The sequence below is a fragment of the Cricetulus griseus genome, chromosome 3 (genome assembly GCF_003668045.3).
Source record: "Cricetulus griseus strain 17A/GY chromosome 3, alternate assembly CriGri-PICRH-1.0, whole genome shotgun sequence".
NCBI lineage: Eukaryota > Metazoa > Chordata > Mammalia > Rodentia > Cricetidae > Cricetulus > Cricetulus griseus.
In genome coordinates, this window is record NC_048596.1 from 147,271,262 (window position 1) to 147,293,425 (window position 22,164).

At 40.8% G+C, this 22,164-nt stretch overlaps 1 protein-coding gene across 3 annotated transcripts in view; it reads left to right on the forward strand.

The window, feature by feature from the left end:
* LOC100765471 (protein kinase C-binding protein NELL1) overlaps window positions 1–22,164 on the forward strand; it is an 864,465-nt gene that overhangs the window by 262,170 nt on the left and 580,131 nt on the right. For all 3 annotated transcript variants that reach the window (XM_027410508.2, XM_027410509.2, XM_035442493.1), the window contains one exon: window positions 8,322–8,450. In XM_027410508.2, coding sequence (XP_027266309.1) covers window positions 8,322–8,450 — 129 coding nt within the window. The remainder of the gene's footprint in view (window positions 1–8,321; window positions 8,451–22,164) is intronic.

Genomic DNA, 22,164 nt, shown 5'->3' on the forward strand with positions numbered 1-22,164 from the left:
TGACCCTGACCATGGCAGAGGCCTGTCGGTTAGGGTGTGAAGTCACTAGGTGGAGAGGCAGACTGAACACGGGAGTGGCAGCTATGCTCCTTCTTGGAAAAAGGCAATGAAGGACTGAATGTAGAACCAACAGGAAATATTGCTCATGGGTTTCTGGTGCTCTCAGTCAAAAGCTGAAAAAAAATTAGCTAATAATCTTGACCGTGCATTCTCAAGACTGCTCCAGGAAAACACACCAATCATTTGGCCCATCCTGGCATCCTCACACACTCCTCGGGAGTTTTATTTCCCTCATAATCAACTCTAATTGTATCTTCAGCATCGCCAATGACTTTGGAGGGTTTCGCTTCATGTTTATGACTTTGGGTGTTGGAAGAAAGTTCTTCCCGACATCTGTTCCAAATGTGTTTATCTGTAATTTTAATTCATGCTCACTTGCCTTGTCATCTGGCCTGGACTGAAATTAGCTGAGATTATTTGTACTATTTAAGATTTTATGCTCTTCAATTAAATCCTCCCAAAGAATCCTGGTATCACATGAATTTTACTCCCATGTTTCCTGATCATTTCAGGTGGGTTTTTAATTGAAATGATCTTAGAGATGACTTCAGGGTATTAAAGGTGAAAGAGATTTGGAAAGGAGGCATTTAATGAGAGGAACAGAGGAACTGGCTGTGTTTTAGGGCAGGCACTGTTGTCTGAATGTGTCAGATCAAAAGCCCTGCAAATGTGAGCAAACATGGACCACAAAGCCAGGACTGCAGTGCAGCCACTCTGCTGTGAGCAGAAGCATCCGAAGGACAACACAGTCTAGAGAAGACAGGAACCCAGCACCCATGGAAGTGTCCTAGTGGGCAAAGGTCTCCATTGATCCACAGGGAACACAGGGATGGGCTGCTGTGAACAGGAAGACACTAAGTGTCAATGATTTCAAAAGAAACTGATTGCTTTCTAAGACAGAACTTCCGAGGATGTGGAGCCCACTCTCCTTTAATGGTCCTGATGGCACCATGGTCTGTCCACAATAGGCTAAAGGGCTCTGGTTTCTCTTGTGCATGTGTTCTGGTTGTGGAGTCCCTATGGACATTCAATTCTCTTAAAGCATTTTTCTTAAGCATTTGGTAGATGACAGTGACTCTGGCTCTGAGACACTTGGACCAGCATGCCATTGCTCCTTGTGTAAATTACAAGATTGGGCAAGTAGTTGGGAATGGAGTTGTATAGACTTTCTGAAATTTGACTTGGGGTATATGGATTTGGAGTGTGTGTGCAGAATGCCTAGCTACACAACTCAAAGGTAAACTGCTTATATTGCTGGTGAGGAGTGCATTATTGGCAGGAGACCTGGGGCAAGCTGTGCTCCCTCCATAACAATGGTTCTCAACCTGGAGGTCACTACCCCTTTGGGGGTTGAATGGCCCTTTCATAGGGGTCACCTAAGACCATTAGAAAACACAGATATTTACATTATAATTCATAAAAGTACAAAATTGCATTTATGAAGTTGCAATGAAAGCGATTTTATGGTTGGGGGTCACACAGTATTAAAAAGTGTCAGCATTAGGAAGGCCGAGAACCACTTCTCTATGGAGTCAGTGTTCAGCTACCTCAGTGAATCTAAGCCATGCCTGGAGTCAGGTGTGTTCTGTTTTATTGTAGAAAAAGTCATAGGACAAAGCACACAAATGTTGCCCCTCATTGGTGGCGGAGGTGAAGCAAGAGAAATGAATGGTTTCATCATAATCATGGAGAGAGGGACAGAGAGAGAAAGAGAGAGAGAGAGAGAGAGAGAGAGAGAGAGAGAGAGAGAGAGAGAGAGGGTAGGAGGGAGGGGGGAGGAGAGCTCAGGAGAGTCCAGACTGGTCCACTAGTGTTACTATTACAGAAATGCAGATATAGGGCCACAGAATACGTCTAGATTTTTAATCTCTCAGTAAGACAAGTATGACACACCCACTATTTGTTTCCTCATTAATTTCCTTGAACATGACAAGGGTGTTTGCTGCTTTGTGTTTATGGTAGTTTTTGATTTACCTCCATTGCCAAGCATAATGACTGGCTAAATCCTCTGTATTTACTAAGTTTTAGATGACTGAATGGCACTTTTGTGGGAACTAAACTCAGGTGTGTGTCCTGAGTAAAACCTCAAGCTGCACTCCAGCAGGTTGTCTGCCTTTCTCAGAGCACTTGCTCATCTTAACCACTTGAAATGTCTGGATTGGGTCTTCCTCATATTGGTATCTCATCCATGAGCACCATTCTGTTGAATGGCAAGTTATTTTTCTTCTGATGTTAAGTCTCCAGGCAGTGAAAAATGATAGTGTGTTTCTTAAAGTACGAAACAAGGTTTGTTTCTTTGGGAAAGTGTAGGTATTTCATGCACTGGAAAATGCCAGTGGCTGATGGAATGCTGGTTTCTCCAGGCCAGGGTCAGCGTTCCTTAAATTTCCCTTGATGATGGAAATGATGACTGGCCTGTCACACAGGTGGTAGAGAGAAACTAGGAGTCATATTTGTGTTTATAACTCTATTTCTTCCATGGCCTACTAGTTCAGTCTTCAAAGGGAATGCAGTTAACCTCTCCAGACTCGGTTTGTTTATCTTAAAAACACTTTTATTTCTAGCTTGAGAAGACTCTGAAGATTTAGTGAGTAACTGAATGAATGTCAGCTGAGTGCCTATTGGGCTATTATTCTCAGCCAGGTGGGCAAATTTACATGGTCCTTTCCCTCATTAAGGTGAGCTCCTAGTGGGGAGATACACATCTACTAATAAAAGGAAAAAAATCCCATGTTTAGTCATTGTGATAAATGCTACAAAGTCAAGAGAGAATAATAATGTTTAATTTAGCATTGAGAAATAAGAATGTTTCTCAGAATGTGAAGTGTGTGTGGGGGGATTGATGAATTGTTTTCTTTTAAACTTTTCTTGAACTTTATTCATGTACAATTGACAAATAAAATGTGTATTTATATTTGCAACATGATGTTTTTCTATGTATATATATTATGAAATTGTTAAATCTAATTAATGTATCAATTATTAATCTCACATACTTACCATTTTACTCAACCTTTTTGTGTGCTCAGTGAGAAATTTTAGATGAACCTTCTTTATGAATTTTCCAGCATATATTATTTCCATTCATAAACCCCATTCTGTGTAGTAGAGGGTCATAACTTACTCTTTTTGTTTAACTTAAATACTTCACCCTTTGACCAAGATTCCCCCATTGCCAAATGAGTAGGATATATTTAACCTTGACTTGAAGGCTGAATTATCATAGCTGGGAGAGTGGGTTTGAAAAGCCTTGAATCAGAGTAAAAGATGAGAATGCTAGAGGAGGGGGTGTACATCCCTTGGTAGAGAGCTTGCCTCGAGTGCAGAAAGCTCCCAGTTCAGTACCAAGCATTTCAAAGACTGAGTGTGGTGCTGTAATCCCACTACTTGGGATCATTCTGTGCTATATAAGGTTTTTGAAGTTAGCCTGGGATATAAGGGGCACTGCCCCAAAAAACAAAACAGTAGCAGCAACAACAAATTACAAATTTTTAAAAATACTAGAGGAGTTGAAGGAATGGAGAGAAGATGATGTTAAAGATTTTGTTCTTAAATGAAAAAAAACACCCTTGCAAAACTTTGAATGGAGGGAAGGAAGAAAGGAAGAGAGGTATATGTCACACTGTGGAGAGTAAATCAGAGGAAGGCAAAGGGTTGAAGGTAGATGAGATGGTTTCCATTTGAGAGACGATGGTAGAATGGGGAAGAGGTTTTCATTATTATAGTTGTGGAGATGAATAGAAGCAAATAAATTGAAGATATATTTATGGAACATGGGACTGATGTATGGCTCAGCGTTAGAGTGTTTGCCTTAAGAGTCCCTGAGTGTGATCCCAGCTCCCCAAAGCAACATATACTTACATGCACACTTGAATATATGCATATGTGCATGCATACATACACACCAAAGATGAAACTGATGTGACTCAAGAGAACTAGTTTTCCAGGGATAAAGGCTAATGTGACTTCCATTTCTCTTGTTTGGGTAGATAAAGGTGCTACAGATAGATAGGGAGAGTCTGTGAGACTCAATTTGGGAATGAGATTAAAAGTTCAGCTTTCGCTGATGAGCTGTGAGATATCTCTGAGGCTGAAATGGAGAGGGGCATTAATGGGCAGTGGTCTGTTTGCTATAATGATACAACGTAAGTAAAGCCAGGCATGCTAGTGAGTCAATATTGTTTTCTATGCTCTTGGAGGGGGCTATGATTTCCTCACCATTGCTCATGGAGAAAAGTGATACTCTCAGCATGTGTCCATGAAAGATTTGGTATTTAACTTAATTTCTGATGGGAACAGATTGGTAGACCTGCAGGTGGGTCCTAAATGGAGAACTTTTTAAATGGTTTTTAAGCCTATTCTCTAGCGTTATTCAGGTATTATATAGACCCAGAAGAATTACAATCTATAAACATCACTGGAGAGGATATTGCTGGGTTGTTTCTTCCCCCCAGGTATTTAAATGTTAGGAGAATTATTTTCTCAATTAGAGTCAAATTGTGACTGTCAAGTTACTCATGGTTTTACCTTGGATATATAGACTCCCTGCCACATCTCCTTAACTTGTAAATCCAGGACAGTAATCTTTAGGGTTGTTGAAAAGATTTAATGAGGCAATATATGTAACATGTTTAACTATGTGTTAGAAGACATGAAGGAAGAAGTCAAGGAATCGCATATTTTACAATTAAAGTGTTTTGGATATTTGGACCAATTCCAAATTAAAGACGCCACTCTGTACTTCTAATTTCATAGTTGTTTCAAAGACTCAAAAGTCACTTATTAAAAAGGGTGAAATAAATACTTGAACAATGGCTTGTTTGTTTACTTATTGGTGTGTGTGTTCTTGATTTAGTTGTATCTACTAAGTCCATAAAGATAAAAGGATGATCAGGTTTAGTATGTCAGGTATGATTTTCTTTTGGTGGAGTGTTTCTCTACTCCAGATGGAAAGCAGTTAGTTATCCACGTAATAGCCATGCCATTATTATACCATTGAATACATCTTACCTGGTGGGTTGGTGTTGTAGCTCACAGAATTCATAACTGGATGAGGTAATGATTAAGTTATTTTGAACTTTAGCTCTCACTGTTGGCAAAATAACCAACACCATGATGGTGGCATCATCATCACCACTATCAACATAACCAATAGAATGGGCACCTAGTACCAACTTCTTTAGTAGCTATCAGGATCTATTTCAAGTATTTTATGTTAATAGGCTCATTGAATTCATCAACAACATGTCAGTAATGCAATCACTCTTATTTAAAACATCTACAGTCATATCACTGGTGCAGGATTATTATTATTATTATTATTATTATTATTATTATTACTTCATAAAAAGAATTACCTCCTTGGTGGAATGTTGTTGATTTAAATTTGTTTTTGAATAGTAACAGTTCTAGAATCTTTTCACTTAAAGGAATCAAAATGTAGTTTTACCTAATCTGGGGGTTTGCATAGTTTTTAAACCAGAGTTTGTAGTTTCCATAATCCATATGGCAAATGTAAAAGGGTTATTGTTCTCTGTGTGAGAGGGTCAGGGGACATGGTCTCACTGTAACAGCCTGTCTTGGCTGAGGGTCTTAGCAGCATTTTGAAATCTCCACTGTCATCTTTTCTGTATGTACCAAGGCAGGCGAGGCAATGTGCGGTGTTTGTTAGCTGCAGACTCTGAATTATGCATGAGGTTTCTTGATCCCTAGGTGCACTTTCCTGTGAGACGGTTGTATGTGATGTAGCATAATCATTAGCATCCTGAAAATGTACAGATTTAAAGGTGACAAAGTATCTTCACATATCTGGTCATCTTTGACCTATACTTTTATATAGCCTTGCCTCCTAATTCAAGCCCCAAATGCTATATAGTATGTGATTTTTTACATTTATTTAGCCAGTCTTGTAGTAGAAGGAAGGTGTATAACTAGAGAGAGAGAGCTGCCATGTTAAAGAAGTGTGATGCCCTTGAGATCAGGAATCATGCTGGGGTTGGTGTTTTCCCTGAGAGCAGGTTTTCATCTCTGTTGGTTTTCTGCATGACTTCTAATGGACAGGAGACAGCCTGGGAATCATCTCAAAGGGTGATTCCCTCAAATACTGAAAAGGAAACCCCTAAGAATAGGCTTCCTGTCATTCTTGAATCTAGAGTGGGGTCTACAGGAGGAAAGTTGGCAGTCCATAAATCTTAGAGCTAGGGGATAGCCTATCTGTGTGGCTCAGTATTCACCCCAACATCATGCCATTTAAAGTGATCCTGTGTTGATAATTCCTTCAGGCATCTGGTAGGAGGTAACAAAATACTAAAACCCAAGCCAGGAACTTTTCCCACATATTCAATTTCAAGCAATATAAGCTCAAAAAGAAAAGAATCATATACAGTGAAAGGAAAGAAAATAAGCCACTATCAATGATGTTCAGCATAAACAACAAACTGCAAAATCACATGCACAGGTGAGCATCAGCGTAAATATGGTTTTAAAAGATTAAAAGTTGAATAGATGGTGTGCTATCAAATTGACCAAGCAGATTAAAAAGAACCACACTGAATTCTAGACTAAAAATATAAGCAAAACTTAAAACCATTTGAGGCAGAATGTGACACAGTCCAAGAGAGAATTAATGAACTGAAAGTTATATGGAGAATTCACTGCAATCAGCAAAGAGGGAAACAAAGATATAGATCACATGTCAGCAAATCTAAGAATGGAGATAGCCTGTCATGTGACCCAATTAAAATTCTGGAAGGGAACACTGAAGAGAATGGAGAAGAGAGGGGGGGTGAGGAAAAGGTGCTTCAGTACTCAGGTTCAGGCCCTGCCCCCAAAGAATCCTCAGTGTGAAGATAAGTTCATGCTCATGACCTCGGAGTAAAATTGGAGATTAGAAAATCAAACTAACCAAAGGCTACCTTCTCCTCATAAGCAGCCAGCCAGATAAAGCTTAAGAATCTTTATGGACAGAAGGGTGATCACCCAGGAAGGAGATTGACTACTGGTTATCAACAACAATAGGAAAACTGTAAAACAGAACCGTATCTTCACATGTTGAGATCAAAGACCTCTACAGAATGGAATTAGTTTTCAAATATGAGGATAGTGCTATGATTGTCTGATTGGTTGATTGAAGCAGTCTTGCTGTGTAAAGGCTGGTGTTGAACTTGTGATCCTTTCTGCCTCAGCTTCCCATGTGCTTGGAGTACAATATATGTGCCATGACAACCAGCTTGCAATTTGACTTGAGTTAAAATTGTTCAGAACTACCTATGGATCCCCACTAAAGAGATTTCTAGTAGACACTTGACATACAATAAGTATCCTGCAAGGGCTAGAAGGGATTTGGGGAGAGGTGTGGGGCAAAACAAATTAAAATTATTTTTAAAATGTGTGCCCCAGGATATGTTCACTAATATTTTAGCAGCTGTTTTATATTTCAAGACATACAAATAACTCCAATATTGATTTTTAGTAAAGTACATAAATTCATAACCCTGAAATACTATATACAGCATTGACAGATGAATACCCATAACTATTAGTATGGTTAGAGTATATAAATATGAATAAAGACATCTAAAAGGAAATGTACAGTATGATTGAACTTATGGAAGGTTAAAAATGGGCCAGGCATTGGTGGCACACGCCTTTAATCCCAGCACTCGGAGGCAGACGCAGGCGGATCTCTGTGAGTTCGAGACCAGCCTGGTCTCCAGAGCGAGTGCCAGGATAGGCTCCAAAGATACACAGAGAAACCCTGTCTCAAAAAATAAAAAAAATGGGCAAAACTAAGTATTTGTTTATAAATAAGTACTAGTGTATGACAAAGTCATAGCTATGTATAAAGTAGTGCAGCCTGGCAGGAGTGGATATATACTGGTAACATTCACATTAGATCAACTGTATCTTCTATATCCGTATATTTACATTATGCCTTCTTTTTTTACACATCATACATTGTCTACTAAGATAACTGTAAAGATGCTAGCAATGTAAGCAGCAATGGGACCACTCAAGTCAGCATGGCTTTGAACCCCAGGCAGAAAGTAGCTTAGCAATTTAAGCAGTCTCAAAAGTACCAGGAAACACTCTTTCAAACACAGGGCAGTTCAGAGTTTCTTGTTCCTGCCCTATAGCTCCTACTCAGCTTCGTCCTGCTTCTGTGAATCCTCACATCATACACAGAACTGCATTTTTTTTTAATTGTTTGGAGGCCCTTCTCCCCTATCATTCCCCAACATAAAATTCTTTCTGTCTTGTAGGTCATAACTTCTGTGCAGAAGCACCTAAGTGTGGAGAAAACTCGGAGTGCAAAAACTGGAATACAAAAGCGACCTGTGAGTGCAAGAATGGATACATCTCGGTGCAGGGCAACTCTGCATACTGTGAAGGTAAGGGGCCAGTGGAGAGGCCTTGTGGGGAAGTGGCAGAGAAGTATGGTTTCAGCTCCAGAAGTGGAGTCAGCTATGTGAGGGCACCCGTTCTCAAGCTTTATCCAGGCAGCTTCACGTGAGAAACTAAGAGGTGTGTAAGTTCACAAAGTGTCCTCGGTGTCCACACCAACAACCCCAGGACCGCCACAAGCACAGCACTTTCTGTTTAATTATTGGAAAGGAGTGTCATCACCAAGGTCATAGGGTGTGGCGATGAGTTCCCTTTTCAAATGACAGTCACAGTTGGCTTAAGCCCAACTTTCACTTCCTGAAGGCAGAATATTTTTTCCAGTTGAATTTCTTAATGGTTGATCCACCAGTTGTCACTTTCTGATCTTTACCAAGGACTGAGTGACAGGACTCATAATGGGGACCCAGAAACTGACACTGTTACAATAGGGATGTGGCCTCAAGCTTCATGGGTGCATACTTTCCAAGCTCAGCATGGAAACACCTCATGTGCTGATGGTGAGCATTGCACATCTCTACTCCTTTGTAGGCAGAGGGGTGGGGCTTGCTCTGACCATGTTTTAAATCCCCAATCCTGTCCATTTCAAAGGCTCTCTCTGGTCCCTCCACTTAGAGTAGAAACGCTCTAAGAGGCAGAGTCATGATGGGGCTGTTTCTGCTTCTCCTGATTCTAATTCAGTCACCCCTTTCATCTTCATTAGTTAAGTATCAAGCCATGGTGTCCTGTGAGGGAAGCAGATTTCTTGACTTGAACAAATGTGGCAGTGTCCATTCACTGTCATGTGAGTAGCTTGGTTCTAAGATGGTTCAAGTTTCTCAAGGTACAGATGGTGCTCAAGGTTGTCGACAGTAAGGGTAAATCCTTGTCTAGTCTGTGGTTGTATTGCTGACCCCAGTTTAACCTTAGACCGCTCAAAGAGCCATCCAGTTCTTTGAAGCAGCATCTGCTGGTTCCCAGTGACTGTTCTGGTGGGGAGTCCCTGTCATTTCATTTATTCTAGATGGCTTTCTTGGTTCCTTCTTTCTTGGCCATTAGCAATATTCTAACTAGTGGCCTTCCTTTCTCTTTTTAATCTTTCTGTTTTTTTTTTTTTTTTTTTGCTTGCTGTTTTTGCTTTGAACTTGATTTGTGCCCCTTGGGAGAATGAAGTTACCCCTTTGATTATGATTTTTTTCATCCATCCTTGAATTTTCTTCTTAGCTATTTGTTGATTTAGGGAGGAGCATAATTAATTTCAACAGTTCACCTTAAGTGATTTCTTTACATTTTTGTCTCATGCTATTTTCCAGTTAGCTGGAAAAGATGTCAATGTGAACATTCTCCCATGCAACCAGTATGGGAAACACTTCCAAGCTATGTCATGAGCTGGCAGACTTACGTTCGTTCCTACCATCTGCTAAATGTTGGACTGAACTCTGAGCCATTATAAGAGTGACAGAGATTCCATAACAATGGACCCTGGGATCAAACACACCCACATGTCCCATGAGCAATTGAGACCCTGGAGAAGGTGGGGGAATGGCTGCTGTGAATGCTTGCTGGGACTCTTTCATTCCTTCTCCCCTGATTCCACTTTTTATTACATAGAACTGGCTCTGAGAGAGACCTGGGGTATTAAAGTTGCTCTTTCTGTGGGAGGCCCTTTTTAACAATTAGTTACACAGTACAACTGCTGGTTTGAGTCACTGTTTTCTTGGAATGCTCCTGCTTAGCTCACCTCCTAGATCTGGCTTCAGGCCAGTGTGCTTCCTTGGTGCTGGTGCCCTGGGGATGGGTAGGGGCTATAGACATGTCTCTGCCATCATAGACAGTCCAGTAGTTCCAGAGAACTTGTTCATGGAGACAGGCCAGCATCTAAGGAGGAATATAAGTAATGGATGTTTCTAGTGTGTAATGCATGAACCACATGCTGGGCATCCAAAGCGAGTACTGAGGAACACATATAGTGGATGTCAATCTTTAGAGCATACTGTGCCATCTTAAACATGTTGAACTTGATCTTTGGGTTTGCATCCCTGTGGTTACATGGTACTGACATCTGTACCTCTAGTCACTATGTCACCCTATAGCAACTCAAGTAAGTACACGTTGAAGGGCAAATCTCTGTGTGAGATTCTAAATTCTTATATTCAAAGATCTTTCTTCCTAGAAGGTATTCTCTAAGCCCATGCCTCTCAGACATGGAAAGACTTTCCATCTTGTTTTTCAGACCTGGATCAACTTCAACCTACTCCTGACTTCCCTCATCCTGTATTTGGAAAGGGAAAGGGATGCTACTAGGTCTGACTTCTCATGTTCCTCCCTTGGAGTTGGAGTTGTGTTACCTCTTCCCTTTGAATTCAGTAGGGATGTGGCAAGAGGAAAAACAATGGGCGCAGTTTGGGAGGTGGCAGATTTGTGCATGTACTGTTCTTCTATGAGTTATGCATAGTTTTTGGCATTTTCTGAGTCCTTAGCTAGGAATTTCCATCCAGTGACATGTATTAGGCAACCTTAGTGGTGGATATCAAAGACCCCTGATGCATTGTTTCACTGTAGCTTAGAAAAAACTATGAATGTGTGACCTGCAGTAAATGAGTAAAAATGGCCTGTGTTATAAAAATCACAGTGAACAAGATTAGCTTGAAATTAAAAAAAAAAAAAAGATCACGCGTACTGTCCAGAATGTCTTGAAAAGTCTGCTCAGAATCCCAGTGGAAAAGATGGCACAAAAGGCTTTCGGTTTTCTTACCTTCATCCCACGGTAGCAGAGCTCTGTTGCATTAAGGACTTCTGGTCTTCAGAGGTCATAAAAACTGCTGAGATGTTGGAACTCCTGACCAATCAATGGGAGATAATAAAACCTTCTGTCAGATGTGATACAATTCACCACGTTTCATTTTTGCCTTGTGTGTCTGGAGCAGGCACACATCTTGAAAACTACTTTCTTTGGACTTGAGTGTTTTATGGACCTGGTAGACTGGCACTTCCTCCCTTTGTGGTGGCATTTTTACTGAGCTGGTTTTAGGCAATTTCTGATACATTAGTGTGAATTAGAGCAGTTTGGGGCACTCACAGCCTAGTTGTCCTGTTGGCACCCTTGCTACTGAATTTGGAGTCAGAGGATCTCTTCATAAACTAGAGCTGTGTGGAAGGACTAGGGATAACATGACATCCTATGCATTGTAAGATGAGAATGATATGATGATGGAACTTTTAGTTGCAGAGTATCCTGAGTTTACCATCCTATGCATCCTGTATGATAAAAATGGCATGATAAATGATCATTTAGATGTAGGGTGCCCTGGGTTTCCCCACTTCTTTTGTACGTGTTAAACTTTTTGGAGACTTATCTGAATCTGTGAGCACACAGCAACACTGTTAACCTCATTTTAACTGGCAGCTGTTAACCCTACTTTTACCCATGCAGGCACTGAGACACAGAGAAATCCAGCCAGGATAAAGTCCAATGCCTTTCTACTTGAGTTTGTCTTGACACCCTGATGGTTGCTTCTCCTAGCCTTCTGTTCTGATGTTTTATTTGAATTCATAATATCCTCCTCTTCATTTTTCATCCCACTGATGTCCAGTTTAGCTAAAGAACTATAGTGGGATGGGGCTGAGGATGGCTTAGCATTTAAGAGGATGTACTGCTTACAGTACCTACATCAGGTGGCTCAGATCTACCTGTAACTCTAACTTCAGGTAGCTCTGATGCCTCTGCTCACATGCACACATGATCAGGCATGGTGGCACTTGCCTTTAATTCTAGCACTCAGGATGCAGATTCTGTTCTAGGTCAACCTGTTCTAAACGGTGAGTTTTAAGTCAACAAGAGCAATGTGGTAGAAACCATGTCTTAAAGAAAGAAGGAAAATCAAGTAATCAAACCTCACATAGACATGAGCCATATCATTTCTCAATGGAGGCCCTAAGAATGTTTGCAAGCCCCCACCCCATTTTTTCTCTTTCTAGCACAAAATCTGGCCATATATCAAAGGTGATATGGAAGAGGTTATATCTGACAGATGATGGATAGATTCCTGGCACATGTGATATGTAATATTTTATATACCATTGAAATTTTCCTTGGTGATAATGGGCAGTTACCTGTTGCTTTTCCATAAATGAGATGAGTTTACTGATAGACCCTGAATTAATTGATCCATAGCTCTTAGATTTAGGAGATCAATATTTACAACAAAAAGCAGTATCAAGAATCACTAGAGAGATCCAAAATACCAGAGCTAGCAGCCAAACAGTATCTATATCTATATCTATATCTATATCTATATCTATATCTATATCTATATCTATATCTATATCTATATCTATATCTATATCTATATCTATATCTATCTGTAGTGTGTGTGTGTGTGTGTGTGTGTGTGTGTGTGTGTGTGTGTGTGTGTGGTAGAATATGTTTGGTAGAATAGAGTTGTAATTTAGTGTTTGGTTATGTGATATCCAGCATAGGAAATTGGATTTCCCAGTCCACATGCTAATGAAATAAAGCATGTTAACAATTTAACAAGTTTTCCAAACTGACTAAAGATAAAAAGATTGTATTGGTTATCATCATTGCTATGATTAATATTAATTTAAAATATCAAGGGTCCTTCTTGTAGCTACTGGTCTGTGTCCTCTTTGAGGCCAACTGAATTTTACTTATCTTCACATTTTGGCAAAACTGGCAGGTCACTGGGGAGAGGGCCTTGGGATAGAAGGACCAGACTTTATCAGTTATGCAGGGGCTGTGGAACAAAAAAACATAATCACTTATGATGAAGAAGAACCCACCCCTTCCATGGAAAACATAAGAGGGTAGAGATTTACCCTACAGAGGCTAGTGTGAACACACCTCCATAGATTAAAAACCTGCCAATTCTTCTTCTTCTTCTTCTTCTTCTTCTTCTTCTTCTTCTTCTTCTTCTTCTTCTTCTTCTTCTTCTTCTTCTTCTTCTTCTTCTTCCCCTTCTTCAGTTTTTCGAGACAGGGTTTCTCTGTGGCTTTGGAGGCTGTCCTGGAACTAGCTATGGTAGACCAGGCTGGTCTTGAACTCAAAGAGGTCCAACTCCCTCTGCCTCCCAAGTGCTGGGATCAAAGGTGTGCACCACCACTGCCCAGCCTAAAACTTGCCAATTCTTGATTAAGAGAATTCACGGGGAAATGACCAAGTGTGCTTGCTGTACTTCTGATTACCCAAGAATTTATCAGGTATCTGTTTTCTGGTTTTCTTTTAATTTAAGTATTTTTCATATTAAGTCATGAATGGCCCTTGTGACTCATACAACTCAGCTAATGCTCCAGTTTGGGTCTATCTCTGAAGCCCTGATTTGGCTAGGACAGGAATTATCCACCCTCAGTGCAACATCAGCTTTTTGCCCTTGTGGCAGGGCATTGGTAAGGATTCCAGATGCTTGATGTAAGAATGCCCGGAGAAGTCTTCCTTTTTCTGTGTAGTCTGCATGGCTCAGAGATAGCTTGTTACCCAAGTACCTTTCAAACCTATTTCCCCTTCATGAGCAGATTTTAGCCTTTGCTTTATCTGAGAAGCTTTGTTGTCCTAGCTATGACAGGAGCAAGTAGACTCCCTTCCTGGGATTCTTTTTCGCTTACCTCTGTATCTTTGATTCCAAGTCTGCTTTGCAAAGACATCTATTCCCCTGTCTCCTTTCATTTGAACCCTTCATAACCCTCTACCCTTCTGCCTTGACAACTTTCAATTTTAGTTGAACTTTTGTAGTACTAATTCTAAATCTGGTTGCATGGTCTCTATTATCCTCATCATTTCCTCCTTGGAATCACAGTTTTAGCTCCTAAATGTTGACTCGTATTGACTGAGTAATAGTTATTGAAATGCTTTAATGATATTAGGTGATATATCAGACAGACCTAGGTCTATAGCTTGGTTCTGTGCTTCATTCACCTAGTGTGACTCTGTGTCAATTACTGAAGCTTTGAAGTTTTAATTCCCTCACTTGTATAATGGGCCAGAAATTCTCTTGTATGGCCTGGAATCAAATGAGACAGTCCACTGAGACTAGACCTGAGGTGTTGTAGACACACCATAGAAACTGTATTATTCTTCCACACTGTCCTGCTTCCCATTCACACAGAGTAGGTGTGTTTCACAAACACCGCACAGCTCCTCAGTACTTATCTTGGTCCACACAGCCATCTCTTCATTTTGTCCTGACAGTTTTCTGGTTGGAATTAAAAGGACAGACACAACAAAATAAAGCCAAACCAAATACCAACAATTATGCTTGAGTCAGACTAAAACATTTTTGTTACTTTGTGCCTTTCAAACTCACAGGCCTGGTGGCCAGAACTGCAGGTTAAGTGAGTCACTTGAAAGGCATTTTTTCAAAATCATTTGTAAGCTATTTTGGGGGATTTTTCATTATGTCTTTGTAATAAAGTGTCAGGTGTTGATTAGGTCTCTAGGGTGTTGGGCAGAAACTGGTTTATCATGTATCTAAATTATAGCATTACCAAGCCCTTCTGGTTCTATAGTCCTGATTTCTCCTGTGATTCTAGGTCTTAACTCAGCTAATAGTACATCCATCCACCCGGTTGTTCAGTTCATTCAGTGTTGAAATTGCTGGTGAATTCACTCTTCTTCAACCTCCAGATTGACTTAGCTTTCAAAATGAGTCACAAATACCCATTAGTTGTGTCTTCGTTGTCTCAACCCTTGTCCAAGTCTTCTTTGTTTCTTAGCCAGTGATGACCATGGTAGCCACTATTGGCTATGTACCCCCTTCTACAAACATACAAAGGGGAGCTTGGAAAGCATCTAGAAGATCATGCCACTCCTCTGTTACAAATTGCCTAGTAGGTGCCATAGTTCTCAGAATAATAGCCAGGCTTTATTCTAAGTTAGAATGTTTGGGCTGGGGCCCATGCATTTTGTATTTGTGTTGCCTCCTTTCTTTCTGTTTGTGAGTCTCTCACTTTATTGGTATTCTTTGCATCCTCCCAACAGGTCTGGGAAGTGGTTCTTTCCTCAGCCTGGGAAGCCCTTACCAAGTCTTTGCAAAGTTTTCTACTTTCTGGAAAGCTCAAATATCCCATCTTTTAAAATGTCTCTCCTAACCATCTAGATGAAATTACCCTCTTCTAGCCTCTAATACACTTGTTACCATTTGATATTTGGACTTTATTCCTTCATAGCAATTTCTCTCTAAAATTGTTTTTCCTCCCTTTCAAAACCATTATTATCTGACTTTGTCCTTTTGGAGTATAAACTGCATGGGACAATAATTTCATTTTATTCCTTGTATCTACAGTATCTAAGACAGTGCATAGTGAATTGCTGATGAACAAACACAAGTTGAATGAGAGTGGACAGAAAGGGAGGAAGAAAGAAGGGAAGAGAAACGGAGGGGAAAGATTCTAGTCTCTGAGTGAATGTCACTTTCGTATGTCAGAACTGTCTTGTGTTGCTTAAGAACCGCTTTATAAAATGTAAAGTTGCTCTTATAAAGCAACTTTATAAAAATTGCTTCTGCTAAGTTTTGTGACTATTCAGTCCCTGTAATACTAGCTCTACTCTGTTGCCTTTACTCATGTATTACTCATCTGTGGCTGTGATAAAATACCATGACCAAAAGAACGTCAGGAGGAAGGGGCTTATTGCATCTTATGGTCCCAGATAATATAGTCATAATGCTAGAGAGGCTTAGCATGGGACAGCAGCATGAAGATGAGTAATCAGACTTTATCCATAAATAGGAAGAAGAGAGAACAAAAGTGGGCGAAGGCTTAAGCCTCAAAGCCCACCCCAGGGACATACTTCCTATAGCAAGGCTCTGTGATCTTTCCCAGCAGCACCAAGTATCTAAATACAGGAGCCTGAGGGGGATGTTTTTCATTAAACCACCACAACCCCCATGAACTTGCTGCCTTTAACACCTCAGGATGCCCTTTCTTGAGCATATTTATAATAAATCAAGTGTTGTGGGGCTTACAGCAATGACTGTTTCATTCTTCATCACACAGTCTTTAAAATGGCTGTTTCTAGTCAGAAATTGTCTTCACTCAGAGCTCTGAGTCAGGGCCCTTTAGTAGTCCATCATGTGCAGTCTGTGGTCTCCAAGGTCACTGTGGAGAAGAAAGAGAGAATGGAAGGTTTTCAGTGTGCCTGAGATGGTTATATTTCACTGGTCAGAACCTAGTTATCCACCACACTAAGCATTAAGGGAGACTGGTGAGCAGCATCGAGCTATGTTCCCAGGAGGAACAAGAATTTGTGATGAGCAGCTCTCTGATCTCACTGGCTTTTCTGCTTACTAAATGACAAAAGTTCCCCATTAATTTTAATCCTTTTTACTTCCTGTGTTCTGGCATCAGCAGATATTACTGAAACTCACTCACGGATAGGATGGGATAATAGAACAGTTTGCCTGCTACAGTTTCATTATCGTTTTCTCAAGACGACTCCACGATGACTACTGTTGTGCCTCTGTGGGATTTGTTCACCTTCCTGTACCTCAAATCCCAATATGACTCACCTGTTGTTCTTTATTCCTAGACAAAATTCATGGTTTTCCATGCATTGTAATTCCGAGCTTTAGCTAAGCAGAAAGCAGTTTGTTCAACAAGTATCACACACATCTGTAAACAACTGATGACAATCCTAATGGTACCAGGGATGGGTGTGTGCACATGAGGATGCTGATTAAGAAACCCCCATAAGTACTGTAGGAAAAGGAAGTGGATATTGAAGTGGCTGGTCCCTCCTGCCTGGTGGCTTGCCTTGGTGGCTGACTAGCCCCAAATAGTTCTAATTTCTAGTATTTTGTGGCTTCCATTTATTTTCTTGACAGTTCCCCAGGCAATGATACAGTGGAGGAATGTTGAAATGGGGACCAGAAGATTCTGATCGATCCTGGCTTGACCATTTAGCAGCTGGGTGACCTTAGAATGTTACTCAATTCTTTGGTGTCTCAATTTCTCACAGTTCAAGTAAGATATTAAACAAAACTTAAGTAAAGACAACTGGAAGTGCTCTGTGAAGATGTGTAAGTGTGCAATAAAAAGTATGGTTTTAATGGGTAATTATGTATTAGAATAACAACAGATCTCATCTGTTATAGCTATTGGACTAGAATTCATGTCTTCTTGGTCTGTCTAGGTATCTACACATACTCTAAATATAAACTGTACCTACCAACATACATTTTGGGCCACTGTTTTATATTGAGCTGTGGTAAGCTTCATCAGAGTGAGAACATTTGTAGTAATGTCTAGACATGTCAATTGTCTAGGTCAGTGCACTCTGTTGTGGTCATGCAGTATGAAGCATCCAAGATTGCATATGGCTGTCCTGTCAAAAGGATAAAGCCAGCAGGTGCAGAGCCCTAGGTTACCTTGGCACATGCTTGACTGGGTCCTCTAGGTTGTTAGAATTCTGAAGATGATTCAGTGGTCTCCCATCCTCAAGAACCCCACAGTCTAAAGCAGAAGAAAACTTTATAACCAGTTAATGAAAACACAACAGACATAGCTTCAACCAAGATTTAAGGACTGTAGCAGGATTCTTTTGGTGAAAGCCAAATTGCATTCTGCCAATGGCACTCTGAGAGGCATGGTGGAGGAACCGATTTCTTAATGAAATGTCCCAAGTGATCAAATGGGAAAGGCATGAGGGATAGATTTCCTTAGTATGTACAAAGGCACCAATTAAAAACTTGAATGTGGCTGCAACAAACAGCTTTTGGTAGATGCAGCCAGTGGTGCGATGGCAGGAACTCTGGGTTGTCCTGTGTATGTAAACAGTGCACAGACCTCACAATGGGTGTGCAATTGAATCCACCAGGGTATGGAGAACACACCAGAGCTTTATATTTAGTGCTACCTCATGTTTACAACTTTCATTTTGATATATAGTTTATAATGTATATGATATATTATAATATTAGACATATACTTTATTAAAAAATTACATATTTATATACAGGAACTACATGGTCAAACATTTTTAACTCTAACGATGCATGAGGAAAAAAATATCATCCAAGAGTGTAAAAAGTCTGAAGTCCAGAAGATACAATTAAGTGGGTGTCGTGTCAGGAAGGCCATGTTCCAGGCCCTAAGGATTCCTAAACACTGGCTTCACAGGTGCTGGAGGAGAGGAACCAGGTTAGGTGACACTGCTTACATTGTTCATGTCCTCCAAGTGTGAGGCATGGCCAGAGTGGATGAGAAATACATAAAGTATAATTGAGGCCACTTGGAGGAGTCCATCCTGCTTTGTTTGCCATGTTTTTCTAAAGCCTACATTTGCTGCACCTGACTCCTAACTGGCTCCCTGTGAGAGTGCTTTGCTGGCGGTTCCCCAGCCTGTCTTCCTTTCCTGAGGGCTCAAGGCACTAGGAAGAGAAGCAAAGACAGCCGTGCTTTAGTTTCTAGGGATGTACTTTCATGATGGGAAATGGGAAGTCACACTGAGACAGTATTTTGAGACTTTAGGGTGTCCTTTCTAAAGTCACTGGTCATTTATTTATAGTACATAGCATTTCATGTAGCAAAAACAAGGAAGAAAACAAGAAAAGGAAAAGGGAGAAGGTCCCAATGGCTTTGTAGGGACAAATCCAAGCTTTGGGGCTATAAATGGAAAGTTTAGTAGATTTAAATGTTTCTCTTTGCCTAAAATGTAAACATCTTTTGACTCTTCCAGGTGTCTGAAATCTAGACAGAAACAAGAATTGGATATACCAACTTCTCTCTCTCTCTCTCTCTCTCTCTCTCTCTCTCTCTCTCTCTCTCTCTCTCTCCCTCTCCCTCTCCCTCTCCCTCTCCTCTCCTCTCCTCTTCCCTCTCTCTCTCTCTCTCTCTCTCTCTCTCTCTCTCTCTCTCTCTGTGTGTGTGTGTGTGTGTGTGTGTGTGTGTGTGTGTGTGTGTGTGTGTGCCTGCCTGCACACATGTATAGTGGCCAGAGGGCAACCTCACATGCTGTCACTTTGCACCCTGTCTTTTGTAACTTGGTCTCTCACTGAACCTGAGGTTCACTTGCTTAGATAGAGTGACTGGCTAGTGAAATCCAGGAAATCCTGCCTCCCCACCAATGCTGGAGTTAGATATGAACCTATATTATTTGTAGATGGCTGGGGATCTGAATTCAGGTCCCTACACTTGCACAGCACACACTGTATCCACTGAACCATCTCCTTAGCCCCACACTTCTTATTTTGCTTTTGCTACAGCTTCTAGAATGTCAGTACTTGCTTTTGAATTTGGCTTCTTGGCAAAGTTTGCCTAGATAAAAATTATACACACAAAATCTTTGGAGAAGAAGAAAAGCAGAAACCGAGTGGAAAACTTAAAAATTTGATGTATTTGAGCTAAAAATCTTATCTTTATCATTTGTGACCAGGAATGCATCTCTCTGTATTTCTATTTTGTAAAAAATATGCAAATGCATATACTCCAGTAGTCTCTTTTTGTGGTGTGTTTGTGGTGTGAGCTATGCATATGTGTGCATGTGTGGGCACATGCAAAGGCCAGAGGAGGATGCTGGATGTCTTCCTCTATCTCCCATCACCTTATTCTCTTGAGGCATGGTCTTTCATTGAACCTGAAACTTGTAGTTTCATGTAGGCTGACTAGCCAGTTAGCACCTAAAGTCTGTCAGTCTCTGCTCTCTCGTTCTGGGGTTACAAGCATGAGCAGCCATGCCCAGCTTTTTATGTGTGGGTACTGGAGATTTGAACTCAGGTCCCGATGCTTGTATAGAACATGGTCTTAACCAGCTCACCCCTTAAGAATTACTATAAAAACTAAGGCAATTCAAAACTTCAAGAAACAAAATATAGACCAACCTAAGATTTAAATAAATTATCAACTACTGTGAATACAACAACTGCACAATTAAATATATTTAAGTCCCAAGTCACACAGTAATGGATGTGTATGGGAGATGTGCAGAAGGGGAGGGCTGTTCCTGGAGTGAGAAGGAAATCTTGCAAAGTGAAGGCTACAGTAGACTATGAAGGGGGCTTAATGTTGAATGGGCAAGTGTGAGGTGTCCTGGTGGATTCAAGCTGAAACTATTCCACAAGATGAAGGGAGCTTACAGGAGGTGGATGAAATACTGGGAGGGCTGTGGAAACATTGAGGCACATGAATGAGCCTGTTCTGTGCTTAGAGTCCAGCGTGGGAGCTCTGGGGGTGAGAGCAGAGGGAGGTAGAACTAGGATACTATAAAATCATTCTAAAGCCATTGGGATATCAAAGAGTTTTCCTATAAGAAACAGTAAAATTCAACTTTTTTCTGAAAAAAATTATTCTGACTATAGCAAATAGTCAGGGCTCCCGACCATTAGCTAGTGCCCCTCATTTGGGGAAGTGGGCAGGGGTGAAATCAGCTGTCCTGCGTGATTCACTGGGAGTGAGAGGGAGATTGGATGCTGTGTGAAGAGTTCAGGTCACCAGTTGACTGTTTCATCTATGATCCTTACCCTGTGCCTGACTCTGTGGTTTCCCTGCTCTGGGCTCTGATGACACTGTTGAAAATTTAAAGCATCCATCAACAGGATATTGTTACTACTCTACACATGTCCTAAGTTATGAGCTATTCAAAAAACTGGCTGCTCCAGATTCATCTCCATGTTGCCTGGGACCTGGAGGACAGTAATTATTTCAAACCCAATTGGAAGAAAATGAAGGTGTGGCTGCCTGGGTGAGCTCCATGGACTTTTCCCACAGAGATGCTGCACGTCTTAACGTTAAAAAAATGGTTTGTTATTTACACATGCATGTGTGCCTTCGTGAGTAAATGTCACCATGAGTATTCAAGTACCTACAGAGGGCAGAAGGTGTGGTAATGACAGGAGTTATGAACCATCTGATATGGGTGCTGGGAACTGAACCTGGGTCCTCTGCAAGGCAGAAAGCACTTAGTGGTGCAGCAATTTCTCTAGCCTGTATCTTATCAATTTCCTTTCTAATTTAAAGACAAAAAAGTCATGTAGAAATGTTCCAATTCTGACTTAGACATCTTTTTCAGAACCCTCTCCTCCTTCTCTTGCACTGAAAAGGAGTTTCAGGATTCCGGTACGAGCTAATAGCTCCTACAGGGCTGCTATGGAGAACTGGCACTTCTTTGTTTCTGGGTCTTTATCACCTCCTGTCTGCTGCAGAATGGTAGAATTGTGTCTTTTATGCTCACTCACCTAGTTCCTCGGAACTCTAGTGGGAATGTTTCTGAGCCCAGCTAAAGAGCTCTGGTTTGTGAGATAGATTATGTTTCATGTAGTGCTGCTTCCAGCATTCTGCAAACTTATGTTTTGTGCTTGACTTGGCAAGGTAATAAGTTTGTTTACATTTGCCAGGGATAAATGGAAATGAGCATTCTCTTTACAAGTACCAGGCTGTGTACAAACACTGAACCCACTGCCACTTCCTTCATTCTTTTTCTCTAGAACACTGGTTCTCAACCTATGGAGCGCATAAGATGTTTACATTCCAATTCATAGCATAGCAAAACTACAGCTATGAAGTAGCAACAAAATAATTCTGTGGTTGGGAGGTTACCACAACATGAGGATCTGTGTTCAGTATTAGGAAAGCTGAGAACCTTGCAGGATGCTTGGAAAAGAGCAGCGATTCATACTTACCAAATATTGAATGGTTACTGGCAGGATGGGGGGCATTCGTAGGTAATTATTGGTGCTTTTTTTTTCTGAATGAAAAGACAAATTTAATATTTGTGTC